Raw genomic sequence first — 21,080 nt, 5'->3', positions numbered from 1 at the left:
CAGTCACTTTGAGTGACCAGGCTTTTCTCTTTCGCTGATGAGTAAAGGCTGGGAACGAGGCTATTATTATTATTATTATGACACAATTTTGGGAAAGCCCAGTTTGTGATTAGACGTGCGTGACATTGACACAGTGGCTGTATTAGAAGTGGGGCATGTGTTTCACATAGAGTGATGTATTGAGGTTAGTGCAGCTCCAGCCTATGTGTTGTTTTCAAGCCAGTGTTAGCGTTAGCGTTAGCCCTTCTAAAAGGGGCCCGTTATACTTTGATCGCGTATCGGTGTCGCACACCCAAAACAGCCGATCTACAAGCTGACGATGCGTCACAGTGTGCCGCGTTGTCAGCTTGTAGATCGCACTGGTGTAAAGTAACTAAGTACATTTACTCAAGTAAAATTATTGAAATTTGACTTTCCAATTTTCAATACTTTATACTCCTGCATCTCAGAGGCAAATATTGTACTTTTACTCCACTACAATTATTTGAAAAGTTACTTTGAAGATTTTGAATATTATTACAAAACATTAACCTTTTCAACCCTATATAGGCTACTTTGGCTATTTGAAAATAGCCGATCTACAAGCTCACAACAGCGTTGCGACATGTTGTGAGTTTGTAGATCTGCTATTTTCAAAATACTTTTTCAATACATATTGAACTTGTGAAATGGGACATTCTGCATAATGGGTACCTTTACTTTTGGTACTTCAAGTGTATTTTGATGTCAATACTTTTGTACTTTTATAAACTCAATTACATTTGTAATACAGGACTTGTACTTGTAACAGAATATTCCTATATTGCGTTATTGACACTTTTACTTAAGTAAAACATTTGAGTACTTCTTCCACCCCACTGCTGACAATGCGTCGCAGCATGCCGCGTTGTCAGCTTGTAGATCGGCTATTTTGGGTGTAGTATTCTGAGTATAATGGGGCTCATGGTGTCTCCCTGCAGATGGAGAAGCTAGCTGGCCCCTCAGCGGGTCAAGGGTTCGGGGCGAGCGTGGCTTGGATTAATAAATGATAAATAATGTCTCTGCCTGTCTGCCTGTCCACCGTCATAAATTAAACTGGGCCATGAATGTTTAATGGCAAAACCCCCAAGTGGATTGCCTTGACGCCATATTAATGTGATTGTTGCTACTACAGCATGTGGGTGGATATCACAGGGCAGTGTGTTGGACTGTGTGTGTGCGTGTGTGTGCGTGTGTGTGTGTGCGTGTGTGTGTGTGTGTGTGTGTGTGTGTGTGTGTGTGTGTCAGGGTGTATGTCAAGGCAAACGTCTGTTTGGAAGCGTAGTAAATTCATCACGTCAAGTAGCCGATGACCTCGCACGTCGATGCCGTGTTGACTAGTCGTGACTCGTGATAGGAATAGGAATGTAGGTTATCATCATCATCAGCCCTTTGGAAATTACACTTTCTGTATGCAGGAGGTGGATTGTTCACTCCAGGTATAGGAGGAAGGAGACCTTGCCCCAAATGAAGGAGTTTCAGCATCTCTGGGGTCTTGTTCACGAGTGAGAGGGGGGAGGAGGGAGGGACGGAGCGGGAGATCAGCCGGAGAATGGGAGCAGCAGGAGCGGTACTGCGGTCGATGCACCGCACTGTTGTGATGAAAAGAGAGCTGAGCCAGAAGGCAAAAAGCTTGTTCCTGCTCTCCCCTATGATGATCATGAACAGTGTTGCCAGATTTTGCGAGAGAAATAAGCAACCGGGGCTGTGAAAGCCTAAAAGAAACGACTAAGCTACATGAGCACTTCAAACCTATATACGTCGGCTATTTGAAAATAGCCAATCTACAAGCTCACAACGCGATGCGAGGCGCTGTGAGCTCGTAGATCTGCTATTTTCAAAACAATCTTGTGGAAAATGTGGAAAATCGGGTACGGGGCTCCCTGGCACAAATTATAATTTCAAATGGGGGTCCGTGGACAAATACATATTAATCTGGGGGTCCTTGCCATGAAAATGTTTAAGAACCACTGGTTTATAAACAACACTAGGACACAAGCCCAAATAAGCAACTATACTTTAAAACAAGCCCCCCAAAACAAGCCCAAAGTCGCTTATAATAAGCAGACCTGACAACACTGGTTGCGACGAAAAGAGAGCCGAGCCAGAAGGCAAAAGCTTGTTCCTACTCTCCGCTATGATGGTAAAGTGTGGGTCACATGACTCAAAGAACAATATATATACAAGATACAAGCGGCCGGCTGGCCTCTCCCCTAGAGAGAGGGTGAGAAGTTCAGTCACTTGGGAGAGACTCAGCGTAGAGCCACTGCTCCTTCACTTGGAAAGGAGCCAGCTTATGTTTCTGGAATCTAGTACGGATGCCTCCTGAGAATCTCCCTAGGGAGGTCCTCTGGGGCACATCCCAAGGGGAGGAAGGACAAGATGTCAAACTTTGTATAATTTATTTATTTATTATTATTATTATATACGTTTTTTTAATGCATGTAAGAACAATGGCTTTTATTTCAGCATGCTAACTTTCCAGGAAGAGAAAGGCTGTAGTTACTATTAGCTTGGAAACCCCCATCGATGATGTCATTGGTAGGCAGGTTTCTGAACTGTCCACAGTCCTCCAATGAGACACAGAGTGAGTAGACAGAAATGGTGTCATCTTATAATGCTGCACACGTGTAGCTGCCGATGCCAATCATTTATTGTGGACACAGAGACTGGAAACACATCAACGTTTCATTATGCTGCCTTCTTCACCCTGAAGAAGAGGGGAAAAAAAGAAGACTAAGTGCAGAGTGAAAGGTCAGGTTTTCTAGGTATTGATGGTTTAAGTGGTTGGCTGTCTGAAAATAGACATTAACATGAATCCAACACAACACTGACGATAGTGCTGTCAAACAAGTCTATGAAACTATATCTATGAAATGTATGAAAACGTTTAATCTGCAGCACAATGTTATACAATATGTAGTGGCGGGTCCCTGCTTCATTTCTCTCTCAGATAAGGGGTCCTTGGGCTGAAAAACCTTGAAGACCCCCTGCTTTAGTGTTTAATCCGTTGGCATCGCACCTCGCAAGGACCGGTGTGCTCTGCACCCCTTGGTAACCGTGCTATCTTATAATGAGCATTAGTGAGGACCAATTATATGAACAGAACAGGACATGGTGGTCACGCAGCAGTCTGATGACACATAGGACCGCCCAAGTCACGTTGTTTTGTACGGACGATGAGTCATTTCTTGTTTTCCTACATTTGCCGTAATGTGTGTTTTAACAGCGATTTATAACATATACATAATACAACACGACAGTGATGATGACTTCAGTGCAGTGGAATAATGATGGTTATTATGTTATTTCCAGAGCGTCCTTGGGTTTTTGAAAGGCGCTATATAAATTATCATTAGTAGTAGTATTAGAGCTCTACTTTGTCAGTGCAGTGGACTAATGATGGTTATTATGTTATTTCCAGAGCCCTACTTCGTCAGTGCAGTGGAGTGGGGACCTCACATTTACTTCTTCTTCCGAGAGATGGCCATGGAGTTCCATCACCTGGAGAAGGTACTGTCTGTCTGTCTGTCTGTCTGTCTGTCTGTCTGTCTGTCTGTCTGTCTGTCTGTCTGTCTGTCTGTCTGTCTGTCTGTCTGTCTGTCTGTCTGTCTGTCTGTCTGTCTGTCTGTCTGTCTGTCCAGAACGGAACCCGAGGCTCGGGTAGGGTCGGGTTTGGGCAGAATAGACCATATTCACACGGCGGCCATTTTGGAATGTTACCTTGAAAATGCCACCCCGTTGCCGTGGCAACTGGGGTGGCATTTGACTTAATGGCAATATGGTCGCCGTGTGAATATGGTCTATTTGAGAACCCTAGTGGGGAGGAGCATGTATTGATGTATTGGCCTTAACACGTGTGTGTGTGTGTGTGGTGTGCTGCAGGTGATGGTGTCCCGCGTGGCTCGGGTGTGCAAGGCGGACCTGGGCGGCTCGCAGCGCGTCCTGGAGAAGCAGTGGACGTCCTTCCTGAAGGCCCGCCTCAACTGCTCCGTCCCGGGGGACTCGCACTTCTACTTCAACCTTCTGCATGCCACCAGCCCCGTCATCCAGATGCAGGGCCGCGACGTCATCCTGGGGCTGTTCTCCACACCGCCCAACAGGTATGACCCACACACACACCCATACCGCCCAACAGGTATGACCCACACACACCGCCCAACAGGTATGACCCACACACACACCCACACCGCCCAACAGGTATGACCCACACACACACCCACACCGCCCAACAGGTATGACCCACACACACCGCCCAACAGGTATGACCCACCCACACACCCACACCGCCCAACAGGTGGTGTAGGGCTGTGGACAGTTCAGAAACTCTCGTTGAAATATCGGTCAAGATATATTTTTTATTAATGCGAGAACAATGGCTTCATCTATACTCTATAGTCTATAGCATGCAAATTTTTCAAGAAGAGAAAGCCTTCCGTTTCTATTAGCTTCGATTGACCATCGATGATGTCACTGGTAGGTGGGTTTCTGAACTGTCCACAGCCCTCCTCTGAGACACAGAGTGAGTGGACAAAAATGGTGGCATCTTATAATGATTTGAACACAGGTTGAAAATCTGTGAAGTGAGTTTCATACCATGCCAGTGTTGCTAGTAGTAGTGCAGAGGATCTGAGGATGGGTTGACAAGACATGCTGTGTGTAGTTCTCCTGCACCTCCAGGTAGCCTTCTACATGACCGTTCTGTCCTTTGGTTTTGTGTCTCCCAGCATCCCAGGCTCTGCGGTGTGTGTGTTTGACATGCAGCAGCTGGCGCACGTCTTCGAGGGACGGTTCAAGGAGCAGAAATCCCCAGAATCCATCTGGACACCCGTACCGGACGAAGCCATCCCCAAACCCAGGTAGTGTAGCGTAACACCTCCCCCTGTGTAGACTGAAGGCATTTAACCGCTTGAAACCTAGCATACCTTTTCTGAGTGGACCATTTGCCAAAAATAGCGTACCGTTTCGGCACCATTGAGCGGTCGACACTGCCCCGTTCGCTGCCCTGTTCCCTTTGACAGGTCTGCAGGAGTCTGCTGCAACTAGTTCTCCCGACTTCAGTAAGATGCCTTGTCACCTTCAGCTACGAACCTTGGTTATGGCAATGAACCTGTACAATCCAGCAAAGATCTTCTATAGGGAGGAGGCACGGTGGCGCAGTCGGTAGCGCTGTCGCCTCACAGCTAGGGACGCTGTGGGCGCTGGGGGCGTGTTCTCTCCTCCGCGTCATCAGTGCCCATACCCTAGGTGGGGTTGGTGTAAGGGCCTACTCTGTGTGGAGTTTGCATGTTCTCCCCGTGTCTCCTAGGGTAGGTACCCTTACAAAAACATGCAGTAATCCTGGTCACTATACTGCCTCCCCCTGGTCAGCCAGGGCGCCTGATGGAGGGGAAAGGAACTGGTTGGAATAACGTGTTCCTTCCACACGCTACGTCCAACCAGGGAACCTCCCCCCTGTCGGGTGATAAGAAGCGGCCTGCTCACTCCTCATGCATTGAAGGAGGTATGAGCTTCAGCTTGGGCTCTCCCTAGGCTGGCAGAGGGAGAGTAGCGCCCAGGATTACATAGGCAATTGGCATTGGGTGAAAAAATATGTGTTACAAAATCGTGGGATAAAAAAAGAGAGTCGCTGCGTATAGTCCGGTGCTTAGGTCTCACCGGACTATACGCAGCGATAATACCTTATGCAGCGATATACAGTACCTTGATAATGTCAGGGGTGGTACCCCTCTGGTGCCCCTGTGGTACCACCTATTTTTGTGGTACCGCATTTTTCTATGTGGTGCCACTAGATGGCGGTAGAGAGCAACTAATGCCCAGACACAGGCATGTTGTGTCTATTTGAGACAGGGCTGCTTTCAGTCAACAATTGACTGCCATTGAAGCTGAACTTGTTGAGAAGTGAAACAAATAATTGTATGGGTTATATTATCAAGATGTATTTTGGTAAATTGCACTCAGTGGGCTATTAAATATAACCCTCAGGAATGAAACATTTGTAAAAAATCATGTGTTAGATTAGCCCTTTAAAGTTATTTCAATGGGTACATTGAGTGAGCTGTAATCTTTAAATTTCATAGATATTGAAAAGTAGTAAAATATAACTTTCCGTGGACACAAGTTCCCAGGACAGGAAGAAACTCAATACGATAACATCTTTCAGTCAACAATTAGAAGTTGTAATCACTTTTTGGCACTTGTAAACCTGCCTTTTATGGATGTAGGCATATTGCCACTTTAAAGATATTATTTATAACAAATATGTTTATTACATTAAAGCATATTTAACACAACTGTGTTTCATGGAAAATTGTGGAAGAAGTACTCAGACATTTTACTTAAGTAAAAGTAACAATACCACAATATAACAATACTCTGTTACAACTATAAGGCCTGTGTTCAAAATGTTACTTGAGTAGAAGTACAAAAGTATTGGCATCAAAATGTACTTAAAGTACCAAAAGTAAAAGTACTAAAATGTTTGAAAGTAGCCGATCTACAAGCTTGTAGATCGGCTATTTTCAAATGGCCGTGGTATAAAATAGGGCTAAAGTGGTTGTATATGTTTTATAATATAATCATTTATATCTATAAAGTAACTAGTAACTAAAGTTTTCAAATAATTGTAGTAGAGTAAAAGTACAATATTTGCCTCTGCAGATGTAGTGGAGTAGAAGTAAAAGTACAGTAATACTCCAGTAAAGTAAAAAACAGTGTACCTTATCCTCCCACCAACGCTGACCAGCGTGACCAAAGTGGAGCGATACAAGTGGCTAGAAAGATATTTGATCTTTGGGTTTTGAACGCAGCTTAAGACTCAACAAACAGTCAGTCACACACAATACTTCACATGGCACTAATGAAGAAAAAAAAGCCCTCTCTTTTTCTATAACTCATATTCGCCTCTTCGTCATCCCTCTCTCCCTGACTCACTCACTCACTCACTCCCTGACTCACTCACTCACTCTCTCTCTCTCTCTCTCTCCCTGACTAATAATGATAATAATACATACGTACATACATACAATTTTTGTAGTGCTTTTCTAAGTACTCAAAGCTGCTTTACAAAAAGACTCACTCTCTCACTCCCTAACTCACACTTTAATCATTCTGAGGATGTCTGAAGAGCTCCAATCTTTTCAGGCGGCAGCATCTTCTAGCATATTGCCTTTAAATGCCTTATAACAGAAAGAAACGTATCCTATTATCTTGGATGGGGAGAGGTTTGCCCTCTCTAAAACTGTGGACTATTCACTAGAGTGTAGAACGTTGTATTTCCTTTGCTTTTCTGAAATATCCGAGACCATTTGGGTTTTATGGAAGATGCTTCAAAACATTTTACCAGTTTGACCACGCATTGAGAGCTTGTAGATCGGCTATTTTCACTGCGCAACACACTTCTCCAAATGACTGAAGTCAGTCGCGGTGACTGAGAACTTTAATCCACGGACTCGGACTCCCACGACAGGGCTGAGGGGGACTTCTGGAATGTTTGGACCTAACCTTTTCAAAAAGCTATTAAAATAGGAATATTTAAGTTTTACTGACATACTATCGTTGCTTACAGTGGCCCCGAAAATCTCAAAAGTGTTCATGGCCCAAATTCTTGAAAGTGTAAAACCTTATACTTTAAATATTGTGAGAAAATATGACGACCTCTGTCTGCTCTCCTGTCTTGAAAAGGAGAACAACTGAATAAGTTATGTGACTCAGAATGCAGGGAAGGGAGGGAGTAACGTGTGTGTGTGTGTGTGTGTGTGTGTGTGTGTGTGTGTGTGTGTGTGTGTGTGTGTGTGTGTGTGTGTGTGTATGTGTGCGTGTGCGTGCGTGTGTGCGTGCGTGTGCCTGTGCGTGTGCGTGCGTGTTTTATATGTGTCTTTTTTGTCTTTTGTTTGTGTGTATAATTGGTTTGGTTCCTTTGGTTGGGAATTTTGAATAAACTTTGAATAATCTTAATTACCAGGTCGTATGACTTAACTCAAGACCTGGAGGCGTGGCCAATGCTGTTTGGCCACTAGCGAAGAAACAGCGTTGGCCACGCCTCCAGGTCTTAAGTTAAGTCATAAGACCAGATACTTAAGATGTACAAATAATAGGCCCAGTTTCTCTCTGTCTGTCTCTCTCTCTCTCTCTCTCTCTCTCTCTCTCTCTCTCTCTCTCTCTCTCTGTCTCTCCCTGTCTCTCTCTCTCATTAACAATAAATAAAACTCTCTCTCTGTCTGTCTCACCCCCCCACCCCCCCACCCCCCTCTCTCTTCCGCTGTAATCTGAAGCCTCGCCTCTTCAGACCGCACTTAGCCCGTCGCACTTGACCTAGCCTCCACGACCTTGCAGGCTTATGCAAAGATTAAAATGTAATTTAGATAGCATGTTATGTAGACAGATGCCAGATTCATTTGTAGACCTGAGATTCCATGTACAGATTATTTATTTTTTGATATTATACTGTTTAGACCATGGGGTCGGCAACTTTTTTGACATGAAGTGCCATGTTATCATTTTCTTGATAGTCAGTGTGCCATATCAGTGGTTCTCAAACCTTTTCATGTCAAGGACCCCCAAATTGAGACTTATTAGCTCCCAAAAGAGAAGATTTTTACGGCTCTAGCAGTGATTCTCAACCATTTTAATTTCAAGGACCCCCAGTTTGACATGCATTAGGCTACGGACCCCCATTTAATGGCATTTCTATCTCTGGGACCCCAATTTATATTGTAAAATCAATGTTAATTTAACTCTGAGAGTGTACAAATGGAACCAAATGGACCCTTACGGGTCCATTTGGTTCCATTTGAGGGGACTTAATTTAACTGACTACATTAGTTTTTGGGCGGTGAAACCGCCCCTATATGTGAGGTTTGGATATTTGCACACCAAATCCTGCGCTGTGATTGGCCACAAATGTACCCCCCCCTAACCCTGCACCGTGATTGGCCAATCACAGTCTATTCAGGACTGCGATTGGCTAGGGAAACATGACACATGTGCATAGCCCTAAAAATAGGTCCATAACTTAAAAAAAAACATAGTTGTGTTTTTTTTAAGTTATGGTTTCTTCCATCACTTCTTCCATCACTGTGATGACCACTGTGACCACACCGCCCACTTCACACTGGGTGTGATTTTTTTATATTTAATTTAAAAAGAGAACTTGCCACAAAAATGCCACTGTGCCAGTGATCACCCTCCCCTGTGCCAATGTTGGCACCTGTGCCCTAAGGTTATTGGTTTACCTATGATCCTAGATTACTGTTTCTCTATGCATTTGATGTATTAAATCGCTCTGGATTAAGAGCATCAGCTAAATGCCTACATTGTAAATTCTCTCTCTCTCTCTCTCTCTCTCTCTCTCTCTCTCTCTCTCTCTCTCTCTCTCTCTCTGTGTTTCTCTCTATGTCTCTCTCTCTCTCTCTCAGGCCAGGGGGCTGTGCGGTGGAGGGCAGTAGGTTCAGTACGTCCACCACTCTGCCAGACGAGGTGTTGAACTTCGTGAAGACCCACCCTCTGATGGACGACACCGTCCCCCTGCTGGGCCACCGGCCCTGGGTGGTCAAAACCATGGGCAGGTGCCTAAGACCCTCCCCCCCATTCATGTTTAACCCATTAAAACCATTAAAGACTTGAGTACATGTACTTAGTTACTTCACATCACTGGTAGTGGGTGGGAATGGGTTTATGTAGGATGAATGTGGTGATATGCACTGTCAAAGAAAAAGCCCTGAGAAAAAAGATCTATACAAATATGTAAACACATAATTGATCCATCTATCTACATATAGGTATGTAAACACATAATTGATCCATCTATCTACTCATACAGGTACCAGTTGACGGCCATGGTGGTGGACACGGAGGCGGGGCCTCACAGGAACTGGACGGTGATGTTCCTGGGTTCCACCAGAGGAACCATCCTCAAGTTCCTGATGGTTCCCAACGCAGACTCTGTGACGTCCCACAACAGTGTGTTTCTGGAGGAGGTGGAGGGCTTCAACCCGGAGAAGTGAGTCACCCTGCACTGCTCCTTCAAACTGTCCTCCTCCCTCCTTCAAACATGTCCTCTGCTTCAAACATGTCCTCCTCCCAGAGGCATGAATCATCTGAGGCATAGAAACCACGTGTGTCTCACTGTGATGTGACAGTCTGACGTCGGGTGGAAATGTGAAAAAGAATGTGTTCCAATGGATCCAATATAGTTATTGTCTCCGCCAGGCCGAAGGCATGGCGAGAGAGTATGTTTTACCCCCTGTCCGTCCGTCCGTGTGTCCGTGTGTGTGTCCGTCTGTCACCAGCTAATCTCCGGCACCGTTGGCCCGGTCGCTCCGAAACTCTGCACACACACTCCCTGGATGCCAATTCAGAACCTCTTTCACATGGGCCTGTTATAGCGCCACCAGGAGGCCGATTTGGCAAAACCCATTTTTTTATATTACTCCTAAAAATGTTATCCAAACGTCATGCAAATCAGTACACAGTATCTCTATAGTCATGTGATCAACCCGGATCTGTCCGATTTCCCATATTCCATCCTCATTGCCTAAGGTTGGCTTCTAAAGTTTGCAGGATTAGTCAGTTTTGAACAAAAAGCCCATTCCCACTAGGCCGAGGAAGAAATGCCACCCTTCTCACATTGGCCTGTTATAGCGCGACCAGCAGGTCTAATTTAGCAAAACACATTTTTGGAACAAAATGCCTCAAATCATGAATGCAGTGTCAATGCAAGAATAAATGGCACGGTTGGCACCCTTTTCACATTGGCCTATTGTAGCGCCAGGAGGCCAGAATAACGTACCTGACCTTGCGGAGACCTGTGCTCCGAGGAGCACTTTTTCTAGTTATTTAGTCACAAGCTCTTGTTAATACTTTTCAGTGGTTCTATATCCTATATTAGAATTGGGTGGGTGTTACCAGATCGTTGTTGTCGCTCCCTCTAGTATTGTGGCTGTGGGTGTCGCTAATCTTTTGGAGGTATTTAGTCAGATATGCGGGTATTGAGGGGTATTTTAATTGATTAACCCTGTCTTCTACCCTGAGCCATTCTAGGCTAGCAAAAATTTGTGGGGAAAAGGTGTGTCATCATGGGCCCCAGGCCGAGAAGTAGTCGAATCAGTTTGCTTTGGGAGGTTTGAAGCGTCTTTGAAGCGTCTTCAGTGATAGTGACATTGAGAGTACCAGGAGGTGCAAGCACAGTCAAAGAGGGGCTGAATTAATTTTTGTTGACAAAAGAGGAAATTCTGCCTTGCAAAATGATTCTGATTCATGGAGTGTGTTGTATAACCTCAATGTGCCCGCCATGGTCGTAAACAAATCAGTCGGCTTCATATATGGGCACAAAAGCGTCAAGGACTCGAGGGAGCGCGGTGCCCGCCATCGAGTAGTTTCGGATATCCTGTTATCCAGAACTGCGGATCCAACCAATATGCCCATATATGGAGACACAGACAGACAGACGGGTACGACGAACGGATACTCTGACAAAGCCCCCGCTATGTGAGGGCTTCTAGTTTAGAAAACCCACAGACAGACACAACCACTTTCAGTTTCACTTAATAGCAGATCTACAAGCTCATGATGCAACACGTTGTGTGCTTTATGGATCAGCTATTTTCACAATTTTTGCGCAATACTCATACGGCAAAGTAGGGCATTAGTTTAAGTGAAAAGAACAAAAGAAAAGTTTCTGCCCGTCAGTGATGATATAAATCATCTGTAGGAAAGAGTGTTTAAATCCTTGTGCCTGATGGGTTTAATTACTCCCTGATGGTTTGTCAGGCTGATGTAATAACGGTGGTTCTTGCTTGATAAGCGGTATAGCGCTGCAGGTACATCAGCACCTATAGGCGTTAGAGAGAGCCCAGAGAGAAACTCTATACGCAGTGTCTGTCTGTCTGTCCGTCCGTCCGTCCGTCCGTCCGTCCGTCCGTCCGTCCGTCCGTCTGTCTGTGCTCACTGTCGGGTGAAAACCTTGTACCGAAAAGCATTACTTTTCAGGAATGTAAAATAAGAACCATGTGTTCCAATGGATCCAATGTAGTTATTATTTCGTCACAAGCTCTCGTTAATATTTTCCATCGGTTCAGTATTTCATTTATAAAACCCACAGACAGACAAACACACAGACCTGTGGATTATACCAGTGAAAGTGACCTTTTTTGAAACTCTTTGCACCTTATCTCATGTACAACGCTCGTGGATACTCTTCTTGCACCTTCTATCGTGTATATACCGGCTGCTATGCTCCTTATGCACCTTATGTCTAAACCTCATGTACACATACTGTACTGCAGTGTTGATTTTGACAGCACATTTTGATTTAGTTTTAGTCATAGTCTTTTGAATAAAATTCCATTTAGTTTTAGTCATATTTGAGTCACCTGAATTATAGTCGACTAAATCTACAGTTTATTTAGTCGACTAAAATGTATTTTCCGTGATGGCGTCGTAATGGCTAATTTTACACTTGGTTGCATGCTGAAAATAGCCGATCTACAAGCTCACAACGCGTCGCGCTGCGACGCGTTGTGAGCTTGTAGATCTGCTATTTTCAGAGCGCAACACCCGAGCGCAACCAAACATAAAATGACTTGTTTTTAAGTTCTACTGGATCTCTTCTCCACTCGTCCCTCACTAACATTTTAGTCTAGTTTTAATTTTTTGACGAAATTGTCAATATATTTAGTCTTAGCTTCAGTCATCATAGCTTAGTTTTTATTTGGTTTTTATTTCGTTTTTGTCAGTGAAAAAAGGCAGTCGACGATCATTTTTCGTCATAGTTTTAGTCGACGAAATCAACACTACTGTACTGCCCGGGTGGATATGTGTAAACATGTAGATACTTTTTATTTTCGATTCTTTCTTTCTCCCCCCCTCCCCTTATTTTTGAGCGGTGCAACCGCTCCTATAAGAGGGTTTAGGACCCATCCGTGGTGAAAATTTGTCTTTCGCTGTGACGCCATGCTGTGGAAAACATGCCCATAGGCTAAGCTCTGCAGGACGTGCTGTGATTGGCTAGCGAGACACATGATGAAATTAACTTCAAACTTCGCAGACGCGCTGTGATTGGCTACCGAGATTCATGATGAAATTAATAACTCATAAATAGCACCGCTCACTTCACACTGGGTGTGATTTTTTCTCTCTCTTTCTGGAAATAACAAAAACGATGGAGCTTGCACAAAAACAAATAACGTATAGATACAAGGTTTCTGCCCGACAGCATTGATATCTTACAACAGAACGTACAGGCTCATTGGCGACACTGTGGTTCTGAGAGTCGGTGCTGTGCTGGCAGTTAGGAGCTAATGGCTGCTTCCACAGAACTATAAAAGCTTCAATTTACTATCTTAATAATAAGACTGCGAACAACAATCTGTCTTATAAGCGCTAGCTAGCGGCGTATAGGCCTTTAACCGTACTGTCGTTAGTGCAGTGAAGAATACTCTCTGTCTCTCTGCTTCCCTTTCTCCAGGGGTGGATTACCCATGGGGCCCATGAGCTCAGGGGGCCCTTACCCATGAGCCTTTGGGTTAATTGTCTCTGTTATTGACTTGCCAAATGACTTAAGTCATTCATGTCAATTACAGAGCTCCAAATGTCCCCTTGAAAACTGAAGGAATAGCCTAAACATTCATTATGTATTTGTGTTACTAGAAGAAAATGTCATAATGCCTTTTAAGTGCATGTTTATACTGACAGTTTATCTGTAGGACTTTAGAGGGACATGCAAAAGTACAAGAATTGGAAAATCCTGTTGACATGCAGACTGTGTCAATAGAGAGTATGCACATGCATCACTTCTCCACCAGGACACGCCCCCCTCATCTAGACTGAGTGGTAAAACATTGAGCAGCATGGTGGAGCGTTGGAGTTTGGAAGCGCTCGTTGTAAATCACTCAACGGTCCTGCGTACCACCTGTTTCTAAATTGCACACATAATGCAGGAGGCAGCAGGACGTTGCGTTATTGAAAACGAGTGCTTCCAAACTCTGACACTTAGAAAAATAATCACCTGCATGGAATTTATTGACAGAAAGTATCTCATACTGTAACATGTCTACGGAGGATTTTTATGAAACAAAATCTTTGCAGATAGAAAGAGGATAATTCAAGCTTTCCGTACAGCTGCCATGTTGGTGAGTTTAACATCGTTTAATGCAATCAGAAAGGACTTTTCTGTTTGGACGTATGGGCTGTCAAGGCAGAAAGTTATTTTTTGCCACTCAGTAGGCGTTCCCGCATAACTTCCGTTATAGATGTGGTGATGATGACTCTCTGTCTCTGTCTCTCTCTCTCTCTCTCTCTCTCTCTCTCTCTCTCTCTCTCTCTGTCCTATAGATGTGGTGCTGACTCGCCCCAGGCCCGCCAGCTCCTGTCTCTGTCTCTGGACAGGATCAGCCACTCTCTGCTCCTGGCCTTCTCCTCCTGTCTGGTCAGAGTTCCCACCTCCCGATGCCACCTGCACTCCCGCTGTATGAAGTGAGTACACCTGGTAACACCTGGTAACACCTGGCCTAATTCACCTGTTGGCCATCTTGCTCTTAACCCATTCAAACCAGGAAACGCATCTGTCATTTATTTTTTCTTTGGCTATTTCTTTGAAAAATCGTTAAAAATCTTTAAATATATACATACATTTTTAACTCAAATCTTAGCTTCTGGGGGTCCCTGGAACAAAATATTTTGAGATGGGGGTCCGTGGCCAAATGCATATAATGTTGGGGGCCCTTGACATGAAAAAAGGTTTGAGAACCACTGATATTATAGCAACATACATTTTCAGAAAACTGTTAGGATTTAGACATTTGTAGAATCCCCAGAAGCAAAGATTTGAGTCTCAAATGTTCCCTTTAAAAACATATATTAATCGATTTGCACAAATGTTCAAGATTTTTCTAAAATAGCAGATCTACAAGCTCATAGCGCGGCAAAAGAAGAAAGCAAAATAAATCTAAAAACGACACAGATGCGTTCCCGGTCTTGGGTTAACGATTCCCTTGTAATGTTTTTTAATAAGCACTAATTAAATCATACAAATATAGCTTTTTATTGTAATTGCCTCCCTGACTTGTTTCAGCTGTGACAGTATTTTAGTGTTTTCCACAGCATACCATACAGGTATAGAGTGTTACTGAGGGTGGTGTTTAGGGTTAAGATGCACCGTCTCCCTGAGAGTAATAGTAAAAGAAAAGTAAAAGGGAATCACTAAAAGAAATAGTGATTCCCTGATTACTATAGTAAAAGATCAACGTTAGATTAACAAACGATACATTTACAGCCAATTTCATGACATCGTATACCCAAGCAATCCTGCAAGTAACCTATACACAGCACAACACCATAGTTATAGGCTATAAACCGCTGTTTATTTCATTCCTAATTCCAGTTTGATGTTAATCTATAGCTATAGTTAACGTTACTCATAAAACACTTTCATCTTGAGCCCGATAACTGTCCGTATGAAGTCCGAAAAACATCGATAACATTAGTGGTCGAGCAGTCATTAAAGGAGCACTTCACCCATTTTCAACCTTATCTTTATATAACTGGTCCGCTTATCATACGATGGCACTGTTTCTGTCTACTCACTCTGTGTCTCAGAGGAGGGCTGTGGACAGTTCACAAACCTGCCTACCAGTGACATCATCGGTGGGCAGGTTTGATCATTTCAAACAAGATTTCAAAAATACATATCTTTTTTTATTAATGCAAGAACATTGGCTTCTATTTAACTTTACAGGAAGAGGAAGGCTGTTGTTTCTATTAGCCTGAAATCCCTATCAATGTCACTGGTAGCAGTGGTGTAAAGTTACTAAGTACATTTACTCAAGTACTGTAATTAAGTACAATGAGGTATTTTTTACTTTACTGGAGTGTTTCCAATTTTCAATACTTTTACTTCTACTCCACTACATCTCAGAGGCAAATATTGTACTTTTACTCCACTACAAATATTTGAAAACTTTAGTTACTTGTTACTTTGCAGATTTAGATTATTATCACGAAACTTACATTAACCACTTCAGCCCTAATCATTTATTTGTATTTGTCATTTTTAATGTATTTGTCACTCACTGATATATATGTTCGGTAAACAAACAAGCGCACGTATAAGTCATTATACGAGGTGTACGCACGTTTTCCAGATGGCATTGGAACATTTTTATTGTCTGCCAGGCATTTGTGTTGAGGTTGACGAAGCGTCACATGTTGGATAATTCCTTACATCAGCATACGTGTGACTTCCAGCCATGCAGCGAATATGCTGCCTGGCATCACACTCATACACCCATGTTTATTACTATTATGTATACCATGAGCAGTCAATTCATTAACTACTTTATCCCTGTAGCAGTGGTGGAAGAAGTACTCGGATATTTTACTTAAGTAAAAGCAACAATACCACAATATAAAAAAACCTCTGTTACAAGTAAAATGCCTGTGTTCAAAATGTTACTTGAGTAAAAGTACAAAGGTATTGGCATCAAAATATACTGAAAGTACCAAAAGTAAAAGTACTAAAATGTTTGAAAATAGCAGATCTACAAGCTCACAACGCGTCGTGATACGACGCGTTGTGAGCTTGTAGATCGGCTATTTTCAAATAGCCTATGTATAAAACAGGTCTAAAGTGGTTAATGTATGTTTTATAATGTAATAATTTATATCTGCAAAGTAACTAGTAACTAAAGTTTTCAAATAATTGTAGTGCAGTAAAAGTACAATATTTGCCTCTGAGATGTAGTGGAGTAAAAGTAAAAGTATTGAAAATTGTAAATACTCCAGCAAAGTAAAAACACCTCAAAATTATACAGTACTTGAGTAAATGTAACAATGTGGGACATATCATTATATGCGATCTTTTTGTGGTTAAGTGTTTAGGTAGTTAAGTGGTTCAGTGGTTATAAGGTAGGGTAAGTGATGTTTTTTCATTAAAATACTTGTTAAATAGCTCTATATTCTGATAGTACTCATTGCTATAGAGTGTTTGTTCAGTAACAGGGGTCTCCCCGTCTCGTCAGCGTTTTAATAAACAGAAGATACATTTTCATGCTCGGCATACCAATTATATTCAATCCGGAGAGAGAACTCACACAGGATACAGGACAAACAAGTGAAATTGGAAGTGATGACACAAAGAAATGAGACAAAAATGCAGCTGAAACACAATAAAATTGATGCTGATAAATGGGTACTCTCTCCAGATTGGCTGAAATGTTGTCACCCACTTGAAAATGTATTTTGTGTTTATTAAAGAGGCTGGAGAGACAGGGTGAACCCCGATACTGAACAAACACTCTATAGCAATGATTACTATCTGAATATAGTGCTTTAAACTTTTAACAAAAAACGTTTTGTTTTAACCAAACAATATCACTTATCCTACCTTTAAGTGGTTTAAGTTAAGTGATTAAAAGGTTAGGTAGTTAAGTAGTTAGGTAGTTAAGTGATTAAGTCGTTAGGTAGTTAAGTCGTTACGTGGTTTAGTGGTTAGGTAGTTCACTCATGCTGGTAAAGTGGTTAAGCAGTATGGCAGGTTAGCTAGTTAAGTAGTTAAGTGGTTTAAATGGTTAGGTAGTTAAGTAGTCAGTTACGTAGTTATGTAGTAAAGTGGCTAAGTAGTTGGGTAGTTAAGTAGTTGGGTAGTTAAGTAGTTGGGTAGTTAAGTAGTTGGGTAGTTGGGTAGTTAAGTAGTTTCCCTAGTCAGCCATGTTTTATGATCTACAGCCAGGCTTACTGGCTACATTTATCCTTCTTATTTATTTATGGACAGCTTACTTCTTTTTAGCCTTTAGTCCTTGGGCCAAACCCCCAAATCTCACATATCGGTACCACCTGGGATGGCAAATTCTAGTTGGGATTTTTTTATTCCTATACATCCCTAGATATTATTTTTGTATGATAGACCTTCCTGAGGCCCAGCTAAATTGGGGTTATCAGCTGCTAAAGTTACCACCCCCCATTGAAAAATGGCATTTTAGACACATGTGCATATCTTGGTATTGGCTCACGTTCAGGACATATTACAATGTTTTATATATTATGTTTGGTATCATTTTTAAGGGGACACTTTGAGCTTTCATTCAAGCCCTTTGGTGACTATGTATGATAAGTACAGTGGTCACTGCAGCTCTTCAAACCTTTAATAACCTTTTTTTTCTCACAATTTCCGCCTAAACCATATTTTGTATTTTAGTTCTGTGGCATCAAGAAACATCAGAGACACAAAACACAACAACTGGAATACTGACATGACCCTAAGGATTCAGGAAATGTATAATTTACCCATAGTATTTCATTCTGAGGTGGTCATTTTCAGCCTTATCTTAAACAAGCACTTTTTATGAGAAATAGACCGGTCAATAGGCATATAAGAAAGAGTACCACTAAACCTCCCTAAACATTGATACAAAAGGGTTTTCAATTGATTCTGGTACCTTTAGGCATGCTTGAGAACATCCCAAATATCCAGGAAAATATACTTAGCAGAAAGGCATAATTTTCAAGATGGCATCCAAGATGGTTGCCAGGAGCTTAAAATGTCTATATCTCAATTACCATTCAACCTAGAAAGTTGGTTTTGGTGTCGTAACCCTAGGTTTTGGATATCATCGCCCCCTGGCGATCACACAGAGCACACACTGGACTCCCGAATTCCAATTCCTATTGGATAGGACATGGACTCGCCCTCTGAAACCTGCACGCCACACTGCGCACAGAGGGGGTTAAAAACGTAAGTACCTTACTTACGCTAACCTGGGTTACATACGTAACCTAGGGTTATTATAGCATAGCTTTGTAAGGTACTTACTATGGGACACATAAACGTCCCCCGGGGGAGCCCATGTTTAACCAACCCTACCCAAATGCTTGCCCAAGGCCGCAGGTCCTGCCCTCGGCAGGACCATGGCCCCCAGGCAACCCAGACCCTGTGGGTCAGGAAGCAAAAGGATTTATGGTAAGACCTTGACAGACATAAGTCCTGTCCCTAGTCACCAGCCCAGACAGACCCTGGTCTGACCGGCTCGTGACAGAGAAACCAAGGCCTCCTCCTCCCGGACCCTGCCTAGCAGGTCCAGAGAGGGCTTGAGGGGCCAGCCAGGCAGAGAGAGAGAACATGCCCCCAGGCATGTCTTGCATTCCCTGGCCTGATCCGGCTGCTGCCCACAAGTAGGAAGAAACCACATACCCTTAGGCATGTGTTCACCTAGCTTGAGCCAGCTCCTACACCCAGGATCGTGCGCGCCATCTCAGATGCCGCCACGTCCAGGCTGTAGAAAGATGCAACGGTCAAAGGTGACGACCAGTCAGCGGCAGAGCATATCTCCTGCATTGACACCCCTTTGTAAAGGGCCCAAGATGCAGCTACACTCCGAGTAGAGTGGGCCCTCAGTCCCAACAGGACAGCGGCACGGCACCACTACTCACATATGCCAACCGAATCGCCTCCACGATCCATCTGGACAGAGTCGGTCTAGCCACCGCCTTCCTCTGACCCCGGCCAAAGGAGACGAAAAGCTGAGATGACTCACGATTGGCCGCCGTCCTCTGACAGTAGAGCCTTAAGGCCCTCACTGGACAGAGACAGTGCAACCGTCTGTCCTCCGCCGAAATGAACGGTGGAGGATGGAAGGCCCCCAGTTCTACTGGGGCCTGGGCAACCGCGCCGGTCTTAGACACAAACGTCAAGTTGGGTTTCAGCAAAACCCTCTTGCCGTCGTCTGAAAACCACATGCAGTCCTCGCTCACAGAGAGCGCTTGCATGTCACTGACGCGTTTCGCCGTGCAAAGGGCCACCAGAAGCACCGTCTTGAAACTCACGATCTTCAGATCTAACGTTTCAAGAGGCTCAAAGGGGGGCCGACACAGTGCGTCCAGCACCACAGTCAGGTCCCACTTAGGGAACAAAGGTCTGTTCACTGGCCTAGCACGCTTGGCGCCAGCCATAAACCGTCGCACCAGCGAGTGCTTGCCCACCGACTGGCCATCGAACCCATCGTGGCAGGCGGTGATGGCAGCCAGGTACACCTTGATGGTGGAGAAAGCCAAATCATGATCCAATCTGTCCTGCAGGTAGATCAGAATGCTTCTCACAGGGGCCTGAAAAGCCACCACCGGAGGTGATTGCTCCAGGCACCAGGTCTCAAACATATTCCACCTAACGTCGTACTGACGTCTGGTAGAATCTGCCCTAGCCCCCTGTATAGTGGCCACCACTGCAGGGGGCAGGCCTTGCGAGTTTAGACTCGACCTTTCACGGGGTAAACCCACAGATCCAGAGCCTGGGGGTTCTCGTGCCAAACCTCGTCCCCGCCTTGCCTCAGAAGGTCTCTGAGCAGGGGGAGAGGCCACGGCTCGTCGTAGAGGAGGGGAAAGATCTCCGTCCTCCACGTGCCCCATGCTGGTGCTACCAGCAGAACCATCCCACCCCGGGTCCTGATCCTCTCCAACGTTGGACGGATCAGACCCAGGGGTTGGAGTGACTCCAACGGTTGGAGTGACAAAACACAGCGTGGTGACACTACCACTTTCCGAGAGCCCATGGAGTGCGGTATCCTCAGAGACCACATCCATCTCTGGAAAGGTCTCATGTAGAATCTGCCCAGCTGGATCAGGTGTATGGCCGAGGCCATGAGACCCGCAGCTTGCATGCATGTCCTGTACGTGACTTTGCGCCCTAGGCGCATGGAGCGCACACATGCCAAGAAGCTCGTTATCCTGTCCTGGGACAGGCGCGCCATCATCGTGGTGGAATCCAAGGATATCCCCACGAAGGTGGCTTGTTGGGATGGAATCAAAACGCTCTTCTGAGCGTTGATTGTGAACCCCAGGGACTGCAGGTGCGCAATGGCCATCTCCGTGTGCCGCGCTACCTCTTCCCTCGACTCCGCTGCCAGCAGCCAATCGTCTATGTACGTCGCCAGACGCAGACCCTGCTGACGCAGCGGAGCAATCGCCGCCTCTGTGCATTTCACAAACACCCGGGGGCTCAGTGACATGCCAAAGGGGAGCACCGTGTACTCGTACACTTTGCCTTCGTAGCCGAAGCGCAGGAACTTGCGGTGCGG

At 44.3% G+C, this 21,080-nt stretch overlaps 1 protein-coding gene across 1 annotated transcript in view; it reads left to right on the top strand.

Moving 5' to 3' along the window:
* LOC308094473 (semaphorin-6B-like) overlaps positions 1–21,080 on the top strand; it is a gene marked incomplete at its 3' end in the record, with an annotated part of 51,998 nt that overhangs the window by 19,795 nt on the left and 11,123 nt on the right. Inside the window, exons 8-13 of the mRNA XM_080441163.1 lie at positions 3,443–3,531; positions 3,904–4,121; positions 4,746–4,877; positions 9,435–9,584; positions 9,839–10,018; positions 14,350–14,490. Coding sequence (XP_080297289.1) covers positions 3,443–3,531; positions 3,904–4,121; positions 4,746–4,877; positions 9,435–9,584; positions 9,839–10,018; positions 14,350–14,490 — 910 coding nt within the window. The remainder of the gene's footprint in view (positions 1–3,442; positions 3,532–3,903; positions 4,122–4,745; positions 4,878–9,434; positions 9,585–9,838; positions 10,019–14,349; positions 14,491–21,080) is intronic.

Source organism: Gymnoscopelus braueri, assembly GCF_963280865.1.
Source record: "Gymnoscopelus braueri genome assembly, chromosome: 10".
NCBI classification, from domain to species: Eukaryota; Metazoa; Chordata; class Actinopteri; order Myctophiformes; family Myctophidae; genus Gymnoscopelus; species Gymnoscopelus braueri.
This window is presented reverse-complemented; position numbering and strand designations above follow the sequence as displayed.